Source organism: Chaetura pelagica, unplaced genomic scaffold (assembly GCF_000747805.2).
Source record: "Chaetura pelagica isolate M959 unplaced genomic scaffold, ChaPel_1.0 scaffold101, whole genome shotgun sequence".
Taxonomy (NCBI): Eukaryota; Metazoa; Chordata; class Aves; order Apodiformes; family Apodidae; genus Chaetura; species Chaetura pelagica.
In genome coordinates, this window is record NW_009952564.1 from 7,206,681 (window position 1) to 7,231,125 (window position 24,445).

General features: G+C 44.8%; 1 protein-coding gene across 1 annotated transcript in view; it reads right to left on the reverse strand.

Moving 5' to 3' along the window:
• Positions 1 to 3,940: 3,940 nt before the first annotated feature.
• WDR3 (WD repeat domain 3) overlaps positions 3,941 to 24,445 on the reverse strand; it is a 23,098-nt gene continuing 2,593 nt past the window's right edge. The window contains exons 3-26 of the mRNA XM_009993420.1: positions 24,325 to 24,443; positions 22,604 to 22,682; positions 22,170 to 22,265; positions 21,623 to 21,733; positions 20,504 to 20,605; positions 20,288 to 20,385; positions 19,429 to 19,524; positions 18,874 to 19,104; positions 17,967 to 18,060; positions 17,490 to 17,591; positions 15,091 to 15,176; positions 14,510 to 14,645; positions 13,471 to 13,527; positions 12,710 to 12,810; positions 12,450 to 12,561; positions 12,199 to 12,333; positions 11,303 to 11,353; positions 10,599 to 10,664; positions 9,721 to 9,813; positions 9,099 to 9,146; positions 6,310 to 6,353; positions 5,712 to 5,840; positions 4,824 to 4,917; positions 3,941 to 4,218 (exon numbers count right to left, since the gene is read on the reverse strand). Coding sequence (XP_009991722.1) covers positions 4,057 to 4,218; positions 4,824 to 4,917; positions 5,712 to 5,840; positions 6,310 to 6,353; positions 9,099 to 9,146; positions 9,721 to 9,813; positions 10,599 to 10,664; positions 11,303 to 11,353; positions 12,199 to 12,333; positions 12,450 to 12,561; positions 12,710 to 12,810; positions 13,471 to 13,527; positions 14,510 to 14,645; positions 15,091 to 15,176; positions 17,490 to 17,591; positions 17,967 to 18,060; positions 18,874 to 19,104; positions 19,429 to 19,524; positions 20,288 to 20,385; positions 20,504 to 20,605; positions 21,623 to 21,733; positions 22,170 to 22,265; positions 22,604 to 22,682; positions 24,325 to 24,443 — 2,442 coding nt within the window. The 3' untranslated portion in view covers positions 3,941 to 4,056. The remainder of the gene's footprint in view (positions 4,219 to 4,823; positions 4,918 to 5,711; positions 5,841 to 6,309; positions 6,354 to 9,098; positions 9,147 to 9,720; positions 9,814 to 10,598; positions 10,665 to 11,302; positions 11,354 to 12,198; positions 12,334 to 12,449; positions 12,562 to 12,709; positions 12,811 to 13,470; positions 13,528 to 14,509; positions 14,646 to 15,090; positions 15,177 to 17,489; positions 17,592 to 17,966; positions 18,061 to 18,873; positions 19,105 to 19,428; positions 19,525 to 20,287; positions 20,386 to 20,503; positions 20,606 to 21,622; positions 21,734 to 22,169; positions 22,266 to 22,603; positions 22,683 to 24,324; positions 24,444 to 24,445) is intronic.

The following is a 24,445-nucleotide window of genomic DNA, read 5'->3' on the forward strand; positions in this document are numbered from 1 at the left end:
CTGACCCTTTGACACTGACAGCAAATCTAATAAGAGACAGAAGTCTTACAGAAAGACAGGGCAACCTGAACATGACAGGTCCAAGCACACACAACCCTCTGCAGACATCATTTCATACAGCACATTTCTGTAACCTCACAGAATCAAACTATATGGAGTCTTCCCTGCCAACAAGAAAGCCTTACTGGGAATTCCTCCTCAAAGCACCAGCCAACACATTTAACATGAGGCTGTTTCACCCACATGAACTCAGGTGCTCTCCATACAACTGATAGTGACAGTTAATAAACAGGAACCCTATGGATGTTTCTTCTCAGCTCAAGAGTCCCCATTTTCCTCATATGTGTAACATGGACATCATTCTTTTTCTTTCAACTTTAACATCTGTAAATCTGCCACGTTATCTAACAAGCCAGTAAAAAAATCCCACCTGTATCTCATTTCCTTTCCTCTGGAGAAAAAGAGAAGTGACTACATCAGTCAGTTCTCAAAAGAAACAGCAGAGAGACACACATCTCTGACTGCTGCATCTGCTCTAGGACTGCCCAGAGTTCATTAAACATAGTTTTTTGTTTCCTGTTTAAATATCTTCTTACCTTTTCCAGTGTGGAATTTTACCCCCCAGAGTACCATGCAATCATAGTCTAGAAGAACAGCGAATGTAATGCCTTCCAGCTTAGGAGCTTGCAACCTGGAGCTCATCAGTGAAGGCAATTTAGCCAAACTTAGTGTTGAAATGGAGGAGTAATCGCCCACTCACTTCACAGTTCAGTGAGACACCCCCAGTCCCAACAGGAATTCTGATGAGTGTCATCTCCCATTAAAAGCTCCAAGTGGAGAGAAATTAACTACATAGTTAACTCCCACTGGACTAATCCAGCAAATCAGTCACTGTCACTAACGCCAAATCTCTTTTTCTGTTCCAAGTCTTTTGAATTGATTGATAATTCCTTCTGAAGGTGGCTCCAGCTACCCCAAGCTACCCAAGCAGCTCTGCCAAATGCCTCTTCCAACGTTCCTCCTCACAAAAGCTTCTGGACTCAAAACCATCTACATCTCAAACATGTCAAGGAACTCTGGACTGGTGGTTTCAGGGTCACAAAACATGAAATGCTGACACTCCTAGGTTAAGTCCTGTGCTTGGTTAAAAAGTCTCATTCAACCATTCAGAAAAGAAATAGCCAAGTCTTTGCAGAGGCACTGTGACAACTTTTTAAGTTCCCATCACCCTTCCAGGTGCTTATCACCACAGCCAATTATTTCCTCTATTGAAACGTAGAAACTTTCCTGCCTTGTTAGAACTGATCACAAATTTAACCCATTTCCTAGCAAAAGCAAAAAAAAATCAGATCAAGCATCTCCTCAGCAAACTTAGTCATATCTTGTTTATATTTTTTTCTAGTTATTTCTTATTTGTATTTAAAACATTTCACAAATATTATCTTAATGTACTCAATATACTGCACAGGAAGCTGCCCATGTAAGCCTTCAGTATTCCTAAGTAGACTGCCCATCCTGAACTTGTGGTCAGGATTTTTATGCCTCTCCATTTGTAAAATAAAAGCAAACTCTTAATCTAGTTGGAGCCCACACAAGAACCCTTTCTCATGTTGTTCCCTTCCAACAGCCTGAGTAGAGTCCATTTCTACTGAAGCCAGTCCCTAGCAATCACAGTGCTCACACAACACTTGCAAAAAAATCTGGATGTAATTACTGGGTTTGCTTCAACAACTGTACAAAAGTAGAGCTGGGGTTTAGTTTGTTGGCTTTTTTCTTTCATGTTTTCTCTCCTCTTTCACTACAGGTCAGTGTCCTAAAAGAATAACATGAAGATCAGCAATCCTGAAATACCCAAATTTCAGTCCAATATTATGGAAACATCCCAATGTAGGCTTTGTCATTTATTAAATAAGATTAATGTGAATATTTTTGTCTGTCCCCTATTAATGGGAAAAGTGGTCCAAAAGTTGCACAGCCTTCTGACGTGGCTGTCTGGAATGCAAGCAGTGGAAAGATAATTGTATTCCAACCCCAGTGTTTGATACTTTGCTGAATGGTTCCCAATAGGTTTTGGTTTTTAAAGGGGTTAGGTTTCTAGAACCTGTGCTGTGGCACCTAAAATATTTTAAGTACTGAGCATGCAGCAGATTTCACTGAAACCCACTGTGATTCTTCAAGAAAAAGCTGCTTATCTGCTCTATTCTTCCAAGTTTCTGTTTGCTTTCACATAGGCCTTACTTCCTGTGTGTTCACCTACATTTCATGAGCTGCAGACACCAGGTAGGGATTATGAGTACACAAAGTTACACTGGAGGGAGAGGGATCAGAGGGATTCTGCTTATATCCTCTTGTGCAGAGGACATCTCATCATAGTGGACAACTGAGCCACTCAGAGATGGCCTTCCCAACACACACTTTGTTCCTACTTACACAGTAGTGACTAAAAGAACCTGTGAGACATAATGTTTATGTATCCAAGGGCAGTTCTGTTTTGTTTTTATCAGTTCATTTCCAGTGAGGTGCTTTCCTGTGCTTCAGGCTTTTTCCAGCATGTGACATGCTGAGAGATGGGGAATTTTCCTGATACATGCAGATGACTTGTTCTCTCAACACTTGAGAGTGCCTGAGAATTCCAGTGTGAAATATGAACTCTCCCATCCACACTATTAAGCGGGACTAATATTCTAACAATACACATTTTAAGTTGGCACTGTATTTGCACGTGCTTTCCTGCTCAGGTTTGTAAATCTGGGGAATTTCACCTAAGGAAAGGGCAAGCTGAAGTATGCAAGGATACAGGAATTCTCGTCAGTGAATTGCTGGGACAGGACAGACCTCTTCCTTTTAATGCACACACTGAGCTCCCTCAGTAGCCATCCGAGTGCTGCACTGGTGTTTTCCACTCACCCGCCAGACATGACTATTTGTCCATCAGCTCTTTTGAGTTAGATTTGACCCATGAACCAAGGCTGAAAGCCAGCTCAGGAAGGTGCTGAAGCAGATACCCACCTGTGGACATTGTTTAAGCCCTACCCACAGATGAGTAAAACACTTTCTGACCACCTGAGTCAGACACGTAAGTCCAACAGTTGGCAAAGTACCCAGAAGCAGCCCCCACCCCATCCACCACAGCTGTGATTACTGGTAAAAGAGAACCATGTACTAAAAACTAGTAAGAGCAGCAGAGACTTGCTCACTTTGTCCTGCCCTGCTGTGAAAACAAATCATTTTATCTGACACAGGACAAGTACAACTTCGCAACAATTCAGTGCAATTTCTGAAAACTGGAGCGAACACAATGCAAACCACTCACATTTCTCATGCTCTGTCTACCAGCTCCATGGAATAGCAAAACCCTGGGTGGCAGACCTTTCATTTGCTCCCACAGATTTTATTCTCAGGAAAAAAATCCTTTGAGTACTGACACACAGGGCAGGGCAGTTGAGGCTTTACTAGAAAATTATCAGGGCAAAACTCCATGCACAAAGTTGTCCCACAAAGCATACATAAAGATGCCTTCAATAGAGCGCAGCCATGTTTCTCCCTGTCCTACTTAAAAGTGAGTTCCTGTAAATCAAGGTCTCACACTGGAAGAAGTCATACAGCTTTGCCCAGCGGCTCTAAGCTCTGCCACAAACCACCAGCAGGTGTCAAAATTGGGTAAAATCTTGCCAGCTGCCTTCCCTGGGTAGGGGCATCGTCCTGTGAGCAGTCAATGTGCTGGATTCACTCTGTTCAGTTAAAACACTGACAGAATGAGCTGACCTCTTCTGCAAGAGAAATGGACTCCATTTCTAACAGGCATTCTGCATGTCCCTTTGACACCACCTCAGAAACAGTTCAAATGCATACATATGCAGCAGATTACAGACTACAGACAGTTCACCTCAGAGACAACTGCTCTGAGTTGGGATTATATGCTGGGTTATACCACATGGAGACAGACTTTGTCCCAGTCACTGGACATCACAGATGTTCAGCCACAAGAATGCTTCCATGGCCAGCACTGAGGTTACATGACCCCATCCAGGTGCTCTGGGTCTTGGGTAGCAAATGCTAGTGCATTGCAAGAATCATTTTCTCCTTCTCCTTCTTCTTCCTCTTCCTCTTCTTCTCCTCAAAACGGTCAGTAGCATCAGCAAAAAATGTCACCTCATCCTTGGCCTCAATCTCCCTCTTCAGGTACTGGAGCCCTGCCATGTTGAATCCCAGCACATCCTGTGGAGACAGACCAGCACCACACTGTTGGGCACATCTCAAGCTTGTTAGGGGACAGAAGGTCCTGAACTGCCCACCTCCACTAAGACATAATGAAAGCAAGACAATCCAGAGATTTAAATAAAGCAACATTATTTAAATGTAAACTTCATCTAAGCAGGTGAACAGTCAGTCCTGCACTCTGTTCTTCACAGTTCTCTCTCAAGAGCAGCTGTGATTCACTGTATTTTCTGAAAGACAAGTTACTGGTAGGCACCTGAAGTTGCCCAGTTTGCATTATTTGAGAGACTAGTAGCCACAGAAAAGCCCAAGAGAAACAGAGAGTTACTCACCTCCTACATGTTTAGAAACTAGCGAGACAAACCCCAAATACATTCATGAAAGAAGACCAAGGGTAAGCAAGGGAGGGAGTTTGAGCACAGGCTCATCACTGGGTAGTCTCACATCAGGAAGAGCATAAGGAAAAGGTAGCCTGTTTGCACAGGAGGAAGGTGAGTTGGGCTCAGACTGCCAAACAACTTTCTCCATGGACACCACAGACAACATGCATTCCCAGAGATTGGCCCATCCTGTTATTGCAGAAAAGGGGAGGCTGCAACACTCACCCGTGTCTCACTGACTCTGGAGATGGTGGTTTTCTTCAGATTCTCTATCACTGTCACCAGCATGTGGTTGCTTGTGATCTGCCCAAAGTGTATCCTGGGAACAAAGCAGGCAGTGATGCATTGCAGCATTGTTCTTAGCAACATCAGAAAGCCCCTCTCCTGAGCCTCTCTATGTTCTGGGCATAAGATTTTTCTTAAATTAGGCTTTCCCAGACCAGTCTCATATAAGAGACATGGTCAGATTTATCTGGACAAGTTATTGCCTGAAGTTTTGCTTTAAAATACAGTAGTTTAAGGAGCAGGTCTCTCTGGAGTACCCTCGAAGGGCATGGCATCTACAATGACACTGTGCCAGCCAACAGTGCCACTTCAGCCTTGATGCAGGCTCTTTCATCCCACTAAGGTTTGAGGACCAGGACCAACAACTCCATCTAGGAATGTCAGCAATGTGTGTGTCTCATCAATCCATTCCCACACACCATTTGCTGCAGTCTGCAATGATTCCTTATCTCCTGCAGAGACCACATCTTTATTCCCAAGAGCTTCAGAGCCAGAGACATATGAGAAGGCCCAAATTTTCCCCACACTCTTATGCTACATGCCTTCTAGGCAAGCTACATCATTTTTGCAGCTCCAGGAAACAGGATGCATTCCCCAGCAATGTGCTGCCCCAAAGCATGGACACAGCACAGGAGCAAGCTGCACCTCTCTGTCCACCTAACTGGCACAAAGTGAGTTAATGAGGTGCACCAGCACAAGGGGCCCAGAGGAACCAGCAGCCCCACTGCTGACCAGAGCCCTGCTGGGCCTTCCTTGGGCCCAGGCTCTGGCCAACAAGAGCAGCTGAACTAAGCCTGGCAGATATGTCTGGGCAGATAGAAGACTCACTTGAGCAAGAAGAGAAGAGCTCGACACAGGAGTTCAACATCTGAACCCAGCTGAATATATTCATTGAAGAGTCTGAGCAGGTCAGGGACATAGGAGAAGGGCAGCACCAGGAGAGACTCTTCCAGCTCACTGAGGAGAAAGCAGAGGGATGGCAGCATTAGTCTCGGCCACTGCACTGCTACAGATGAGCATATAGCAAGTACTTCCACATAGGTAGGTTCTGGGACAAAAGCTGATAAACACCCCTCACTGCTGGTCTCTGAGTGTCCACAAAGCACAGTGCCTCAGCACAGACTACAGCCCAGGCCAGCAGACATCTTCTGGCACAGGGAGCAGGCACACAAACTTCCCTCCTCAGCATCTCCAAGCTGCTCTTCATATACATGTGCACATACAAACCCAGGTTTCACCCAGCACTCCCCATGGAAGGAACAATTTTCATTCCCCAAAACCATGCATACACGAAGAGACTTCCAGGAACAGCAACTCCCATACCCAGCACAAAAAAAACTGTTCCAGGACCCCAGACATTCCTGGGCCCACAAAAATCCAGCTCCCAGTCACAAAACTGTTCAGCAATAAGGCTCTTGAGACTCACCTTGACTTGACCTTCTTGAAAACTTCTAACACATATGCAGAAGGCTGTAACAGAGGAAAGACACCAGCTTTTCATATCAATAAACATTCCAGGACAAAAACACATGCCTCAAGATCCATTTCACCCAGTTAAAAACATGCAGTCATGTCTTGCCAGATGGACAGATCAAGCAGAGTATAACAAAAGGGGAAATTCAGCTTCAATCAGCTGTCACTCTGAGAAGTTCTCCCTCCCCAAAACACAAACACAGCCTTCCCAGGATACTCTAAGCTGGTGAAGAATATTGTGAAACCAGCTACATCATCTCATATTGCATGCAATGAATCTTGTACAACCTGGATAAAAAGCTTGGTGAAACAGAGAAATTATACATATAAAACTTTACACAAATTCATCTCCCAAAGACTTAATTCCTCCTCCTCCTGTTTAGCTGCTGAAAGTGTTTGACTGTGTTTGGCAGAGCTGGGAAATGCCAAAGAGAATTGCCTTACTACTAAGTCCCAGGATTTCATTCATTTCTGTTCAGCCTATTCAAGTTATCATTAAAGATACTATACTCATGGAGGAAGGGACAGACGGGCTCTTGTAAGGTAACTACAGGTGGTTAGAAGGAAGACAAAAGTCTGCTTCATCTGGTATTGATACACTAGCCAGCAAAGGAGAGAATAAAAAAACAAGGATCTTCCTAAGGGTAATTAAAAGGCAAGCTAGGAGTATACATCAGAATAAACCAGGAAAACTCAAAATAATCAGAGCAGTGGACTTTTTTTAAATCAATGAAATCCATGTGTGTGCATTTTGTATAATCAAAAATTCTCAGAGTGCAGTAAAAACTGTTGTGCACTAGTGGGTAAAGTCACCAGCTCTAGCTTGAAACTCCTGGACATTTAACTACCATACAGAATTTTCTTGATGTAAATTCTTTAGGAACAGAAACAGAATCACTAACTGCTGACATAAACCTGGGCAGCAACAAGCCTTGCTCTAGCTGCCCTGCTGTGGTTACAGCTGCACAGGCAGTCATTTGAGGGTCAGGAAGCCTTCATGTACTTTCAGCTCCTGCTTCTTGAGTCAAGGCAACATAGGTAGAGACTCTCTGTTCCACAAGTGGAGTCTCCAAAGAAAGAGGGTAAGCCTGTCAGTGCATGAAAGATCTTTGTTCAGGGTCTGACATACTGACTGCTCACTGTGGTCAGTTCATCACATAACAGGACAGGTCTCAACTTGCAGCTGTGTTACCTAGAGCCCTGGCACTTGAACTAGCACAGTCTTCCAAGACTTTTAAACAGGTTCAAAGCCCCTCTTTTTACCCTGGGATTCAATCAAACATCACCCATGTCTAAAGAAATTGTTAGGTACAAGACTTCATTTACCCCTGCTCCATCTATTCAACCTGCAGTTAACTATGCCTGTATTCACAGAGGAAGGGAGAGAACAGCTCTGGCTAAGTGTTTACTGATGTCACGTGGTGGAAGAGGCAGTGACATGGGTTATTAATGACACATCCCAGTGGATGCTCAGCTATTCTGTGTAAGACAGCACAGCTTCTCTGGACATCTTCTCTACAGCACAGCAATTGCACCCTCCTGGAAGCAGGAGGTGTGCTCTCAGGCACAGAAAAGGTTTGAACTAGCTTTCCCATATTTTGGAGACTACCACACTGGCTAATGATAAAGTACATGATATGGTCATGGCTGCCATGAGTGTTGTTTAACTCTGATGGGGTTAAACTTCCGTAACATACATGCAAAATATTAAAAAACAAAAACCACACACCACAAGAAATAACACACCACCACAAACCCACAAACCGTGTTCACTTTGCACAAGCCTTTACACAAGACTTTGTTGTCTCTGGCTTAATTGCTGATCCTGAGTCAAACCGTGACACGGAAGTGCTCGGTTTACATTTCAAGTTGTACCAAGCAGTCTTTGTCCTCCACAGCAACCCCAAGATCCAGTTCAGCTAGCCCAGCAACCAGCCCCACTCCAGTTGAGAATGGCCCACTGCTGTGGCCTGGGCATTCCACTTACTGTGATATTTCCATAGGCACGGAGGATGGGATTGACTGGAAAGGGAACCTGGAGACACAGAATGGGCTAGAATGAGGGAGGGGTGTGTGTGTACAAACACGTATTCCCAGAGAACACGTGAACCCACAGTAGAAGAGACCTTTTATCAAGTTGTCTACCTGCAATTCCCACACCTCCACCCTCCCCAGAACATCACTGAGGGCTCCATTTGCAGCCACTAGACAAGCTCACTCTCATATATGATGTATGAACTTTCTTCCACTCCTTAACTGTCACTTTTCCCACTTACATCACAGCCCCTTATTTAGCAAGGAGTGTTGAGGTGAAGGCAAAGAATAGGCTTTGGGTTGAGTTTGCAGCAGCATGTTCTCCAAGGGACAAAACTTTCACACTAAAGTACATGATATGGTCATGGCTGCCATGAGTGTTGTTTAACTCTGATGGGGTTAAACTTCCGTAACATACATGCAAAATATTAAAAAACAAAAACCACACACCACAAGAAATAACACACCACCACAAACCCACAAACCGTGTTCACTTTGCACAAGCCTTTACACAAGACTTTGTTGTCTCTGGCTTAATTGCTGATCCTGAGTCAAACCGTGACACGGAAGTGCTCGGTTTACATTTCAAGTTGTACCAAGCAGTCTTTGTCCTCCACAGCAACCCCAAGATCCAGTTCAGCTAGCCCAGCAACCAGCCCCACTCCAGTTAAGAATGGCCCACTGCTGTGGCCTGGGCATTCCACTTACTGTGATATTTCCATAGGCACGGAGGATGGGATTGACTGGAAAGGGAACCTGGAGACACAGAATGGGCTAGAATGAGGGAGGGGTGTGTGTGTACAAACACGTATTCCCAGAGAACACGTGAACCCACAGTAGAAGAGACCTTTTATCAAGTTGTCTACCTGCAATTCCCACACCTCCACCCTCCCCAGAACATCACTGAGGGCTCCATTTGCAGCCACTAGACAAGCTCACTCTCATATATGATGTATGAACTTTCTTCCACTCCTTAACTGTCACTTTTCCCACTTACATCACAGCCCCTTATTTAGCAAGGAGTGTTGAGGTGAAGGCAAAGAATAGGCTTTGGGTTGAGTTTGCAGCAGCATGTTCTCCAAGGGACAAAACTTTCACACTACCATGGCTTTAAACATAAAGATCATTGGAAAGAACACACCACTAACCATGGCCCAGGGCATGGTGCCATGTTGTTCTGCAAAAGAGAACCATTTTAGGGTCAGGAAGCCTTCCAGCTTCTTTGCTATGTCCAGCTGATCTGATTTTATCTGCATGCTGAGCCTTTCCACAGCACTGAAAGAACACACACCCCCAGACCTTGGGATTTGTACATTCCTCAGTTTTTTACCTCTTTTCCTGCAGCTTTGCATATAGCCTTGTGCTCTGTTAGTTTTGCCATCTCTTCTCTATACAGCTCTATCGCTTCCATGATCCGCTCAGCCTGTGCAGCACAAGAATGGCACATCAGTGACACCAGACAAGCCAAAGCAAAGCTCAAGTCCAGCTGGACAAAACAGAGGGAAGAAGCAGAGGGCGTGACAGGGAGCATCATAGGACATCTTGCTGAGAAGGATAACCTCTGCTCCAGGCCTCACCACTACTCCAAATGCATCGTTCATGTCCTAAAGATGTCAAACACAACCCACGTTCCCCCCACTGCCCCAGGTGCTCTCTGCTGCAACTTCAGCTGTTGCCTTGACATGGAACTCCACACACAGCAAGCAGTACCCCTTCAAGGCACAAGCCAGGGTCGGGCCATTTTGACTATTCAGGTTAAGGATTTCCTCTGTATTTACAAGAGTACCAGACTGATGAAATCTGCAGCCATGGAATTATCCACGCCACACCTTCCTAGTACACCTCCCATGTCAGGCACTGCAACACACTCCCACCTTCAACAGATGCCCACAGGACTGGGCAGAACTTCAGGGAGAGGCTTGATATCTAAAGAACACATCAGCTGCAGTCTGAATATCTACAAGAAGCTCACACCCCATTCTCTGGATATCTAGGGAGGAGATAATTCCTGGTAGGTGACTCTCCAGAGTCAGACCCGTCCCTGTTGACCATGAAGTCGACAGACAGCTCTGCAGGAGAGGCAATTCTGTCCTTACAGGACAGCACAGGTTACTCCTCTTCAAACTGATGCTCTGGCCCTGTGGCAGACCCCCTACCTGGGAGACTGATAAGGCCCAAAGCAGTGCTGAGGGAGCCACACAATCTTACCGCTTTGATGGTTTCAATGGTCTTCTTTCCCGCCAGCCCCGTCTCTCCTTGTGTCTCTCCAGCCACCTACAAAATACAGAGTCTGCAGCTCTCTCCTTCCACAGCCAACACATGTAGACACGCCCTGTGTCCTACCACAATCTATGCTAAGAAAACCTGGAGATTTATCTGGGGGAATACAGGATTTCCCAAGTGCACAGCTCTTCCTCAGGAAGAGAGGCACCATGTAAACACCAGGATACAGGAAGCAAATAAACACAGCTCTTGTTCTGCCAACAGTGTCAAAATGATCAGCAACACAACCCAAGCATTTGATCAAGAGGCATCAAGCTTCCCCACCCACCCTGCACTACATGGACCTGGAAGCAGCTGTCAGAAGGCAGCCCAGCCTTACTGCAGAGCTCCTGGGGTCCCAAACTGGGGAGATAGGAAGGGGAACAGCACAGCAAAGTTTTGGTGTCCACAACTACTGAGCAGCAGTTTGGCCAACTCCACACACTCTCCTGAAGTTCTCTGTAGGAAGTATCACAGCCAACTGCATCCTGGGGCAACCACAGCTTCAGCAGCACAATGTCCCCTGCACCTCCGCAAAGTAAGAAAACTAGGAGCCCCCTCTGACACTTCTTCCATGCCTCTTACAGAAACAGGTATTATATTCCTATACAGTCAGAGTGACACTGACACACACAGATGTTGAAGCTTACCACAGGCTGCTCTTCCTTCGCCACACTCTCTTCATATTCAGCTTCTCGTTGCTAGAGTGAGTAAGAACACATGACATAAACACAGGTAAGCAGGCAGCAAGCAAGGGTACAAGTCCCTTCCAGGCTGGCTAAGCAAGGCAGCCTGCAGCTTCATGCAGCCCATTGCAGAAGCTCAGACAGCCTGGATATTATCTTTCCTTGGAGCTGCTCATGTATCAAGACAAATCTCTGAGAAGTCTGATACAGCTTCAGGGTTATTCTGCAGTGACCAAGGGGTTGGACTAGAGACCTCAAGAGTTTCCTTCCTATTGAAGACTTTTGAGCCTGTGAGTCCTCAAAATACATGCTCAAATGGAGTAGAAGGGGCTTCTTCCAGCATCCCTGAGCTCTGGGGCCTGTTACTGAGATAGAATGGACCTCTCACAGTTGGAGAAGGGAAAACCAAGACAAACTGCATTTAACAGGAGCAGTGGTCTCCATCACCACACAACAGTCACCTACTGAACTGCCTCCAAAGCAATTGAAAGGAGCACAGAATAAGAGAAGGTCAAAGACTGTAGCCAACAGACCTGTAGTAAAACACAGTTAATGAGGAAAGTTAGGAAAATAAGAGAGAAGCAAAGCAGAAGGCAAGTTAGCCAGATGTCTGCAATGCAGTACAGACAGGCAAGCACCTGCAACATCTGTGATGCTGCCTCCAGACAGCTGAGGGCAACAGTCCCATTATGCAAAAAGCTGCCAGTCAACCCTGGGCACCTCAGCACCAGCCTGCAGTTAGTAATGAGCAAGTCTACCAAGTGTGCAGCCAGACTACTCCACAGGAAAAAATTAGGAATCTGCCTGCTGGAGAGAAAAGAGGTCTGGAAGTTGTCTTTGGCAGGAAGGATGAGACTCACCATCTCTCTCTCCTCTTCCAAAACAAGTGGCTCCCTTGTCCTTTCCCAGAGGCGCAAGGACTTGTCATGGGATGCCGACACCACGTAGTCTCCATTGGGACTGAGTGCCAAGCACCACACCTCCTGGTGATGCCCCTGCATGGCAGACAGAACAGATAAGTCAAGAACACCACCCAGCTCCCAGCCCATGAGGGATGTGCTGCCCATCCAGGGAAAATGCTTCCTTTCAACAGTCTCCAAAAACTTCCTACCTCCAGTGTCTGGATATGCTCAAATTTATCTGCATCCCACTGCTTAATCTTGCTGTCCTTCCCAGCTGTGAAGAAGAGATGGGATTTCGCCACAAACTGCAGATACATCACACTGGAAGGCAAAAAGGCTCAAGTTTACCCACTTGGGGAACACTGCAGACCTTCCCCCCCTCTATGCTGGGGGAAGGGTTATTGCTGGACCACAACCCCTTGGAGATAAAACAGCCCACAGCACAGAGATGCTGTAGGATTTGACTGACCTGTCATCATGGGCAAAGAGAGAGCGGTGGCAATCCCCAAAATCTAAGCCCCAGATTTTCACATTCCTGTCAGCAGAGCCAGTTGCAATTAGAGTCCCATCCTACAGAACAACAAAGAGAGAGGGTGTGGGTAGCTGACTGGCAGCCCCATGAGGAATTGCTCCTGAAGCAGGGAATAAGCAGTGCTGAGAAGGCAGATACCTGGCTCCTCAAACAAGCCCTCCTGATTACTCCACCTTCTCTGACCAGGGTGGTGGTACAGGCACAGCCTCCCTGGCTCTTTTCTGAATCCCTGCAGGCTTTTAAAGACCTTAGTTACATCTTGACATCTCTGGCTTCCGATGAGTGTCATTACAAGGACACCCCAGAGAAAGATGCAACCCAAAAATGAACAGGCATCAAGAGACTGCTCCACCTCATCATCCACTAACAAAGATTTCAGGGTCCTCTCACACACAGTTAGTAACTTTAGCAGAGAGCAGGCTGCACCTCTCCAGATGAAGAGAATTCACCACAGAATTTTGATTTCCACTTGCTCTCAAAATGCTTTGGTCAGTTCTGTCATGACCACTACTCTGTGACCCCTCCCAGTGAGCACAGGATAAGGAGGGGCTTTGCTGTGTTAGATCAAGAAACTGCTAAGTCAGGAGCAAGGGGACAATAAGAAAGCATTATTCTAGAGCCCTTGCTGTCAGCCAAGGTTCTTGCAGTCACCCATATCACCACAGTCCCATCTAACACACAGCCCTAATGATACTTACATAAGAGATGTCCATACACAGCACTGGCAGCTTGTGTCCATACAGAGAGAGGAAAAACTGAAGTAGAAGAAAAGTGTCTCAGTTAGACATTCTTGGTAGAGATGTGCAAAAAACTCAAGCTGCAGGCTAGTTCTGCTCTGCCTCAGGAGCTTTGTCTTTCTAGCACTGCGTCACTTTCACTCTTGCCCTGAACACTGTCAGCAGCAGGGCCATGATGGCAGAACTGAGAAGAGGATGCAAGGTCCCAAGAAAGCTGAGATAACTGTGGTGCTAACCACCCACTGCCTATGGAGTTTACTTCTGTTTCTCTTCACATGTCTGTCTTGTGTCCCCAACATTCATGATGTCAACTCACAACACCACCACACACTGCTTGCTCACCAAGAAGACCCTCCTCCCCAGGCTTTGCCTCTGCTATTACCTATTTCATGCCCATGACCCTTACAGTGCCTCACAACTCTGGAGTGCCACTGTGCCTGCAGGGTTTCCCACAGAACCATAGAACGGTTTGGGTTGGAAGGGACCGAAAGATCACCTAGTTCCCTGCATGGGCAGGGACACCTCCCACTAGACCAGGCTGCTCAGAGCCCTACCCAACCTGGCCTTGAACACCTCCAGGTAGGGGGCACCCCACAGCTTCCCAAGGCAACCTCTGCCAGTGTCTCACCACCCTCACAGTGAAGAATTTCCTCATAATGTCTAATCTAAATCTACCTTCTTCCAGTTTAAACCCATTCCCCCTTCTCCTCTTGCTTCCTACATTGTAAAAGGTCCCTCCCCAGCTTTCCTGTAGGTCCCTTCAGGTACTGCAAGGTCGCTATAATTTATAGTGAACCTTGCTACCTGCAGGTTCACAACACTTTGCAGATGAAAAGTGGATGCTCTCCCCAGTGCGGGCCAGCCACGGTTCTGTCAGGTTTGCTAGCCAACAGGCAGCTGAAATGGAACACGTGGTCTCTCTTTGCTTCCTACTAATGATCTTTCAGGCTACAGTTACATCACTCCTTGCACAGCCTCACAGCCCATTTGTTCATGGCACCTTGAGCGTGTCAATATAGAAGATCTTCACGGTGCAGTCCAGCAAGGAGACAGCCAGCAGTTTCTGGTTGGGGCTGTACCGCACACAGAGCACATCCTCATCCAGCTGCAGAACACGCACGTGTTTCATGGACAGCCTGGCAGCAAGAAGAGGGAAAAAAACCCAGTTGTTATCCCAAACAAAGTTGGAAAGAGGTATTCATACAGTTCCCACATGTGTGCTGGGAAAGCAAGTTAATTCTAGTATGCAGCGTATCATTTCTCATCCTGACTGGAACAAGACAGGGCTGCAAACAAGCACGGCACCCCAGGCTGATAACCTTCACTGCTAAATTTACTGCTTAATGATCCGGGGGCACATCCTGTGATTAGCAGCTAAACGGACACACAAACAAGGATGTGGCAAGTTTCCTTCCCCAGCTAAGCTCAGACCTTCACAAAGCAGCAAAGAGCTCACATGCTTCTCCACGTGTCCCATGCACATATCATAGGCACTTCTTACAGTGCACAGCAAAGGCCAGAGGCCATCAATGACAATGGATACTGCAGCTGAACATAGTCTAGAAAGGTTTCATTTCTCACCTTTTCTGAACACTGCTCTCATCCTTCACCAGCTCAAACTCCCAGAACTTGACACATTTATCAGCACCTCCTGTCACAAAGCCACGCTGCAGGGGAAAACAAAATATGTATTGTGAAATCAGTTTTGCAGTAACCCAAGAGAAATTCTACAGCAAGGAACTGTCAGCACATCAGGAGGTTTTTGAAGTGTCCCACGTTCCTATGGTATTAATGATTAAGTGGACAACACCAAGAGAACTTGCTCTGGTTGGAGCATGCATTACCCATTGCCTGAGCAACGACAACAATTTCAAAAGCTCTGGCAGGTAAGTCTAAGACAAAGCCTGAAATGTAAATCAAGACATAGGCTGAAACTTTGGGACCAGAAGCAGTCATGTCAGGTGTAGGCAATTACATGCTTGTGTTCTGTGGGCAAGGTGATCCTCTCACTGTTACTGGATCACACATACCTCACCACCACCCCACAAGCACAGCCTTCTGAAGGAAGAACAGTTCAATGTTACCCTTGTGCATTAAGAGCTGGGGTAAAATTTGTCCCACATGTTTCAAATCTCAAGAAGGTTATTATGACTTTAATTCCACTAAAAACTACTCTGGTTTCTAGTGCAACAAGACCATGTACGAAAAATAAGAAAGGCATCCACATCAAACAGAAGAAAGTAGAAATCAACAGAAACCTGAACTGCAGTAATGGAGAAAAAAACTGATACAAGGAGTAAAAGAGACAAACAGATTTCTACAGCCTGGATGGTTAGGTCAAATAGAGTGAGAGTGTGCATGTAAAATGGGAACACCAAAAAAAATATTATCTTTTCAATAAGGAAGTATGAGAACTATTAAACAACAATGCTCAGTAAGCACAGGTTCAGTAAACCTTTCTCATCTGTTGTGCTCAGCGGAATGCCACGTGCCATAATCAAGCAAGACAGTGATGAAAAACTGCTCCAGAAAAGGCTGCCAAAAAGCAGCTACCTATGTCAAACACTTGTATATCAATGGTTCAGATGCCTCAAATCCAACACTTTTACAGAACAGAATGAGGTACTCTCTGAATTGTCAATATCCATTCTCTGCAACTTCAGAAATACTTGGGGAGATCCAGGAAGAGACAAATATAACACCATAACTCAGACAGAGCAAGCAAACAGGCCTAGTAACTGTGAGCATAGTCAACAGAAGTAACAGGTAACTACTTTTCCATTAAACAAAGTAAACAGAATACAGAGAAAAGAGCACATGGAATATTATTTCAATGGGGATTATCCTTTTCCTTAGGATGAAAGCTGCAGTTTATAACAGTAACAGTGTTGCTCGTGCAAGGCATACCTCTTGGTGTTATGTCACATTTTCATTACAAAACTAGGATAATACAGTGCAATAGAGGACATCCTTCATGGATTAAAGACCAGCTAAGAGGTTTCAAAGCTTAATTTTAAATAAAAAATACCTAATACCTTAATACTACACTGCTTACAGACTTTCTGAAATTAGTAGAAAAATAACCGATTAAATATACCTAAAGATGTCAGAGCTACTCCATCTACCTGAAAAAAGAGTGTTATATGTTAGGAAGCAAGGATCTAAGCCCCACATATATGCCTTCTGCAAAGCTGTGTCCCGAAATGGGCTTTGAGGGACACAGTAGCTTATTGTCTGAATGTAATGCAGAGCTACCACCAAAAGAGCTACTTAAGTCCTTGGATGGATTAAAAAAACACAACTGCATTTGCCACTGGCGTAAATCCTATCACAGTGCACCCAGATTCTGGGATCATCAGCAAAAAAGAACCCCACAAAACAAACAAACAAACAAAACCCCCTACGGTAACTTAAAAAGTAGCACAAGAACAATTAAGACCCTGGAAAATGTATCCTGCAGGGACAGATGTTCAGCATAAGGACCACAAAATAGACAGGGAGGGCGATCTGGTCACTCAAGAGTGGTTCAACACAGAGAAAAAACATCACTATGTTAATAAGATCTTAAACCAAGCAGAAAAGCAGCAAATATAACAAGGAGGACAATCTGCCACTGCAGCTGGTTATGACAGTCTGAAGCTCTCCACAGCTGGAACACATCCACAAGGTGTATACTGCCACACACACGGCTCCACCACAGAAGTCTGAGTGTTTCCAATCATGCAGAAGCCAGATGAGGTGTTGAGGATGGCTCCACTCAGCCCAAAGACTCATTGCCACGTGCCACACAACTAGAGAGCTTGTTCATCGAGCTGTGTGTGTATCCACAGTCAAAGTTTTTAAGACACTACCAGCTGCATCCTCCACCTCCCAGATGAGGAGTTCCCATGCCCCCATCAACAGTGCAACCATAGCACTACAGGAAGAAGCTACAAGAAAAGACATGCAACAGGCAATGCTTAAAAGTGTGACTGAGTTACCTGGTCTGGTGAAAGAGCAATGGACCACACTGCCCCCTCATGAGCATTAACTGTCTCCATCATACTCCCAGAAGCCAGGTCATACAGATGCAGCTTCCCTGTCTGTGGAGAGAGACACACCACAGAGGACAAATCAGCCCCTCCACCTTCATGATACATAACTCTAGTAGAAGAGCACCCCTGCCACCCATCTCCTGAACAGCCAGCTTCATTAGACGGCTGTTACATACAGATGGGCCAAACTCCTATTCTCCATCAGGGACTTCCCACTGCTCTCCCCAGCTGTCCAGCTGAAGCCACAGGAGCTACATAAAGAGTTTGGGAATAGAGCAGAACCTGACTGTCAGGTGTTTTTACACCTAAACCAAGCGCTCCAGATGAGGACACACACTGCATTTTCTGTAAGGCTGCCTTAGTGATATTTTTCAAACATCTCCAGAGCTGGGCAGTCTGGAGTGCAGAAGGGACAGCACTTACCTTGGTGCCCACAATGACCTGCCGATCTCCCGGGACAAAGAGGGAGCACAGCGCGTACTCGCAGTCCATCGTCCGGATGCACTGCAAGGTCGATCTGTGGGGAAAGGCAGAGCCCTAAACCTCTCATCACACACAAAATCTGGCCCACTGAGTGAGACGTGTGCCACAACAGCCTCTGGCCACAGCAGTCTTTTCAGCTGGGGCCAGAAGATACACCAACACCATCCTCTGACCCAAATCCTATCCAGCATTATTGCTAAGAACATTTTTCATAAAAACATCCAGTTATGTGGTTCACTGTCCTGATTTATTGTTGTTTCGAGCAAGGACAAAGCTCCTGTTCTCCAACAGCAATTCCTGTCGTTCAGGACAGGAGTATAAGATAGCAAACTTAAAGGAAACAGAGCTTGAAATCAACACTGCTCAGGAAACACTGGGACAACACTCCAGATCAAAACAGCAGCCTACTCAGTCTACTACTGGATCCTTCAGATAAGATGACAAGAAAAGCACGTTCCCTAAAGAACACACTGTAGCTAGTTTAAGGTAACAGTACCTCTTATTAAAGCAGAAAAACAAACTACAAAATACAGTCTATACTAGACTACTATGTACGCATTTTGTGTTTACAGATTTGTCTTTCCATACCTGTCACTAAACTTCACCTCAGTGCTGCTTTACAGCCTCAAACTCCATGAGTTTATTATGCAGTTTTATCTCTATAGCTGCTTAGTTTCCCTAAGAAGGAAGTAAGTCAGACAGCTTTCTATTCACTTCCTTTACTTCATTCACTATTTTAAATTTCTCCAATATCCTCTCCTTCTTATCACTGCCTCTCTGACCTGCCTGAGTTCTGGAAGACTGACACACCTAGGACAGAGGAGACTGACACAAATGGACTGTGTACCTGTTCCAAATCTTTACAGACTCTGCAGCTGCTGAGAGAATGGCAATATTGTCAGAGCTAAAAGCCAACGTCCTGACATCACTGCGGTGGCCTCCAATGGTTATCTTGGATGCACGGACAGCCTGTGGGACTTGTGCTGACAGGTTCAGGTTGTATGTCTCAATTACGTTGTTCTGGAGCAGCAGTAGGATCTTCAGCTCTCCTTTTGGAGAGACAATCAAGTCAAATGACCTGTTTGATAAGACAAAATCACAGCTGTACACAGGGGCAGTAAGACAAATTGTAGAGGGGATCAAAAGCCACTGAGAAAGAGGAATACAGACAGAGGCATGCCCCAGGCAAGCACAACTAAGCCACAGAGGTGTGCACAGAGGACCACTTGTGGAAGAGGTGTGAATGGACTGGAGATCATGATAGGCTTCTCCCCAGCTCGAAGCTGAACAGACGTCAAAGGGGAAACTCCTTCCATCTCTCTCTGTATTGAGCTGTGGAGAGCTCTCCCCAAGGTTGCTGCATAACCACAGCTGACTGTCTACAACAGGCTTTTCCACTCACTTGATTTTAGAAGAAGCTTTGATATTAGTGACCCGCTGAATCTGCTCCTGCAGGCTCAGCTCCACACTCCTTTCAGGCTCCTCTTCAGAGTTTTGTCTAGAAATGTCAGATAATGGAGAAGAGTCAAATAACCCAGCTGACCCAAAAAAAAACCTAACACCCAGACATTAACATAAGGAAAACACTCAGCCTGCTGAAAATAACCCTCTTCCTATCCAACAGTGCTAACTGTATTTAAGAACAGGGCAAGACAATGGAGTTCATGCTGGTATGCACACTAGTGAAGAGACAGACTAAAAAAGGCAACCTCCTCCGTGCATGAGTTTCTACTCTGGAAAGTAGATCTCTCCCTAAGGACTGCTGAGAGGCTTGTGTTAAGTCCCAGGATACCCAGAGAGACACTTAACACAAAGTAAACTTTATTAAAGTTCTCACTTGTATCTCTGCCTGATGTAAAACAGTAGATGAGGTATCAGAGTCACTCTGACTTCTCAGGTGAAAAACCCATTCCTCACATCCTATCAAGGATTTTATTTGACGCAGAAAGAGCATAAATATGAAAGTCAGATACAGGTGAGCAGCTCTGAAAAACCTGTTTTATGTTTATTCCTTTGCACAGATTACCTTTTTTTGCAGGGGGAAGACTCAGAAAGAAAGGTATTACCTTAGTCTATGGAAGCAGAGAAGTGTTGTATAGACAAGCACCAAGAATGCACAAAAGCAGTGTCCACAAAATAAAGCAGTTAACATAGACAAAATGACCAGTAGCTTGGAATTCAACCAGTGTCATGCTGCTGAAGGGGTTTTCTAACACATCTCTAGACAAAGACAGCATCTCAACACATCCAAGACTGCTTACTTGCTTTTTTTCTTTGCTTTCTTCATTTTCTTTTCCAGTTTCTTTTGGATTTCTTCTTCAGAAAGGACAGAGAACACCTCCAGAACAGCATCTGTCCCCTAGAGACAGAGCAAATAAAGTCAAGGGCATGCAAAGTCCTGGCTGGCCCTTCCAGAAATAACCCAAGGTCTCAAACAGCCTCCTCTACAGCTCAATAGCAGAGGCTCCATTACTTACATGGCAGGCCAAAATCTTGCCTGTTCTGTCTGTGGCAAGAGTAACTACTCGGTCTCTCCCCTCCCGCATGATGGATCCAACTTTGCTGCACTTAATGAGGCGCTACAGGGAAAGAAGGAGAAGAATTTTGGTCTGAAAGGTCCAGAAATCTTCTCAAGTAAACTCAGAAGCCTACTGGCAAGGCAAGTCCAGAGAAGAAAGGGTAATAAACGTATAGGGCCTCGGCAGAAGAGCTAGCAAGAGCAATCTAGGGACAAAACAGGCATTTGTGCGAGCTACAGGTTTACCTCCTTATATATTGTTGCATCTTAGCTGAAAATAATAACTGACTGTCTCAGTGGAAGAATAACTTAACTTTATTGCAAACTACAGACATTTAAGAGACAGAGCTGAATGTTTATGTTACAAAGGTAATACAGCTCAGTTTCTCTGTCCGAAGAGGTAGAAAAGGTGAGAACTCTTAAATGGTGGCTGAAGGGAAAGAAATCCTCTGGAGAGAAAATTGGAAAATTATTTAACAAGTTATCAGTTATCTCCCATAGTTACAAGCAGTCTGAAAACTGAGGAGGACCCCAGAGAGTTCCACTAGAAAGACAGATTCAGTGAAGACTCCACCAGCAGAACAAGTGGGAACGGCCTCCTGCAATTGAACCTCAACCACATTCTGTCACAGTGCAACTCTGACCGCTCTGCTTCTGCTACTGCAAAGATGAGCATCAGCACTGAACTCAGTAGTTACCAACCAGGCAGTAACTATTTTATTGCCATGTTGTTTGATGAAAGGGCTTTGTGCACTGGCAAATTTTAAACATTTGTTAGTCCTTCCCAAACAGAAGGCAAAGAAAAAGCTTCCAGTGGAGCATAACATGTTTTGGAATACATACTTCTGCTGATGTTTCACAGGTAGATGAGGCAGCAGCTGCTGCTGAGAAAGAAGTTATGAGCCAAGACAAGAATTATCACATTTTCCCTAGCAGGCTAAATATGACACTCAAGGTATAAACCAAATACAAAGCAGCAGTGTGTGAGACACTAAAATTACAGCTGGCTCTGCCAGCAGCACCAGGCAAATGGGGTTACATACACCATCACACAGACAACACGGAAAACTGAGCTTACTTCCTCAGGATGTTCATCCAGCTCTAGAGTCTCCATGTCTTCAGTGTTTTCTTCTGCTCCAGGTGAAGACCCTTTGCTTTTCTTGGTTTCTGGCTCATCAGGGTCTATTACCTGTTCATAGACAAACAAACCTGTAAAGAATACTTTAAGCCACAAGAGCTAAGGTATGCTGGTTTCTGTCTCGCACTTCACTTTCCTGGAGGAGCAAGTGGTTAGCAAAACACTGCAAAAACGCGGCTTACAGCATGCCTATAGGCCTCACACACTCCATGTCTTCCCCTGCTTATCATCCACCCACAAGACTGTCTTCTCTACATGGAAGCCAGAAGGCAGAAAGATCTGACACACTCTGGAAATGTTGTTCTGGAAGTGCTCACAGCTTCACTAGAAAGCTCAAAACGCAGAAAACAGTAAAGTCCATCCCAAGAGCAGCTTCTGGCATCCTCAGACAGCAAAGACGTTGCTTTGGACCCATTTCCCAGAACATCCATCAGATTTAACAAGCAGCCTGTCAAGCCTGTGAGGGTTTACAGAGGGAATATCTTACCTCCTGGATGTAAGTGATATCCCACACTCTCAGCTCGCTGTCACCACTCCCAGTGATCAGACGCCTTTCCTCAGATAGCAAAGCCATCCCCCAAACCTGTCCAGAGGCACAATGTGAGGAATTGGCTTACGGCTCCTTGGACTATCATAACAATAGCAAAGCATCTTTAATTAATTTATGCAAAAGGCAAGCAAGAAAAGCCTGGATCTAGCCAGGACCTCCTCTGGGGACATCTGCATTGGAACTGCCACCTACTGAACACTGATACTCTTGGAAAGTTTGGAAGTTTCTCATTTGCTCATCCCTAAAACCTAGAGACAAGCAGAATGCATCAAAGTGCCAGTTTACAGCTCTGAAGAACAGGGAGAGCAGACTGAGCCATGACACGTAATCTGAAGTCCCTCCACCCAACAGCTCCCCACACATCATCTTACCTCAGTACGGTGTCCAACTAGAGTTTTGAAGCAGTGCTGGGTGTCCAAGTCCCACCATTTCACCAATGTGTCTTTGCCACTGGAAGAAGAAGTAAAACTCAGGACCCAAAGAGAGACTGCCAGAGTTCATGTGCTTAGAAAAGTGGTAGAAGTACAAATAAAAAATCTAAAACATGCCACAACACATCACAGTACTGCAAAAAATTATCTAGCAAGTAATTGAAAACTGCTTCCTTCTCTGGATCCAGCTGCCAGCCCCAGTGTCACACAGCCTCCATTCCCACTTATTTAGCATGAGAAGTGTCTTCTTTGCTCAGGGTGAGAACAATAAGCATGAAGTGCTGAGCAATTATGAAGCTAACTCTAATCTCCCCCTCCACACTCTCCACCTGTGCTGTGCCTGTGCTCTGACCACACTACAAGAAAAGCAGATGCCTTCACTTTAAGCAGTGTTTTGGAGCTGTTCTTCCTAACAGAGAATTACAGCCGTTTCAAAAAGCCTCCAAACAACCAGAACTCCTTGAAAACACATTTCTGGCTATATTATGCTGCCCGAATATTACAAGAGCACCCAAGAAAAGTAAAAACTTGAACATTTCTACAGATTCTTTTGGTACACCCTATAACAATTAATACTTCCTTTATTTTTGGTAACTTTGTTAGAGCCTATTTTCCTGAGTAAGTTTCAACAAAATCAAAATACAAAACTTGTTTCACTACTAAGCCATGTCAGGACAAAAAAAACCCCAATCTGATTACAAGTGATATTTATTTTTAATCCACCTCTTTGTTACATAGGATTGAAAGGTTGTAAATTGGACATTTGAAAATACCACAAAGGTTCTGTACACAAAGGACTGCAGCTGGCTGCTTAGGCAAAAAGAAACATCTAATATAAGGAAGCAGAACTTTGCATCACCAGAAAAACAGAGTAACATCTCTACTTATTAATAAAAAAAAATAATAGAGAGGAATTCTTTGCCTCAATTTAGCTACTGAGAGAATTAAGAAGCATTTCTAAAGCTGACCTGCAAAGACTTGAAACTGCATTAAGAAATAGGCGTCCTCTATCAAACAAATAAAATACTTTTTCAATTTGAAAGAAAAAAAGAAGCACAAGAAACTTGTTCTAATTTTACAGTTAACTGGTTTGCATGCACTTTTCTATTAAGCTATTAGATGGCACATTAATAAATAAAAAACTATTGACTGATGTTTGGGCAAGAGTATCTTCCCTCAGCTGCTTATTACTAAAGGGTTACAATCAATTAGCAGCTCATGTTGAATAATTAAAAAACTTTTAAAAAATTCTATCATCTTTTAATTAATTCCTATAATTACAGCTTACTATGTGAATTACACATACAGAAGGTAAATCTACTAGGTTCTTCAAGAAAAACAGCAAAAGTCAGACACATATTGAACATATTATCACTATTCCTTGTTACAATAATTCTAAATTGCTATATGTACCAGCAAGGTCAACCATTTTCCAAACACTATTTTTCAGGACAGCCATTTCAGTTCTGTTTACCACATCCGGAGTGAGGCACTTAAGAAATAGGTGGATGTCACATAATCATATTCTAAGATGCTCGTGAGTATGAGATACCACGAATTGAAAAGGAAAAATACAAATCACCATAGCCCCTAGGATGTCTACATTGCAAGTAAAACTGTGGCTGCTTTCATGATTGACCACCACACCTAGCCTGGCTCACCTGGTGACCAACAGGTTCTTTTCCTTCAAGAAAAGGACTTGAGTGACAGCATCCTTGTGCCCTCTCAGCCGGTACAAACCACTCTCATTGATGACATCCCACACAATGACATCAGTATCCT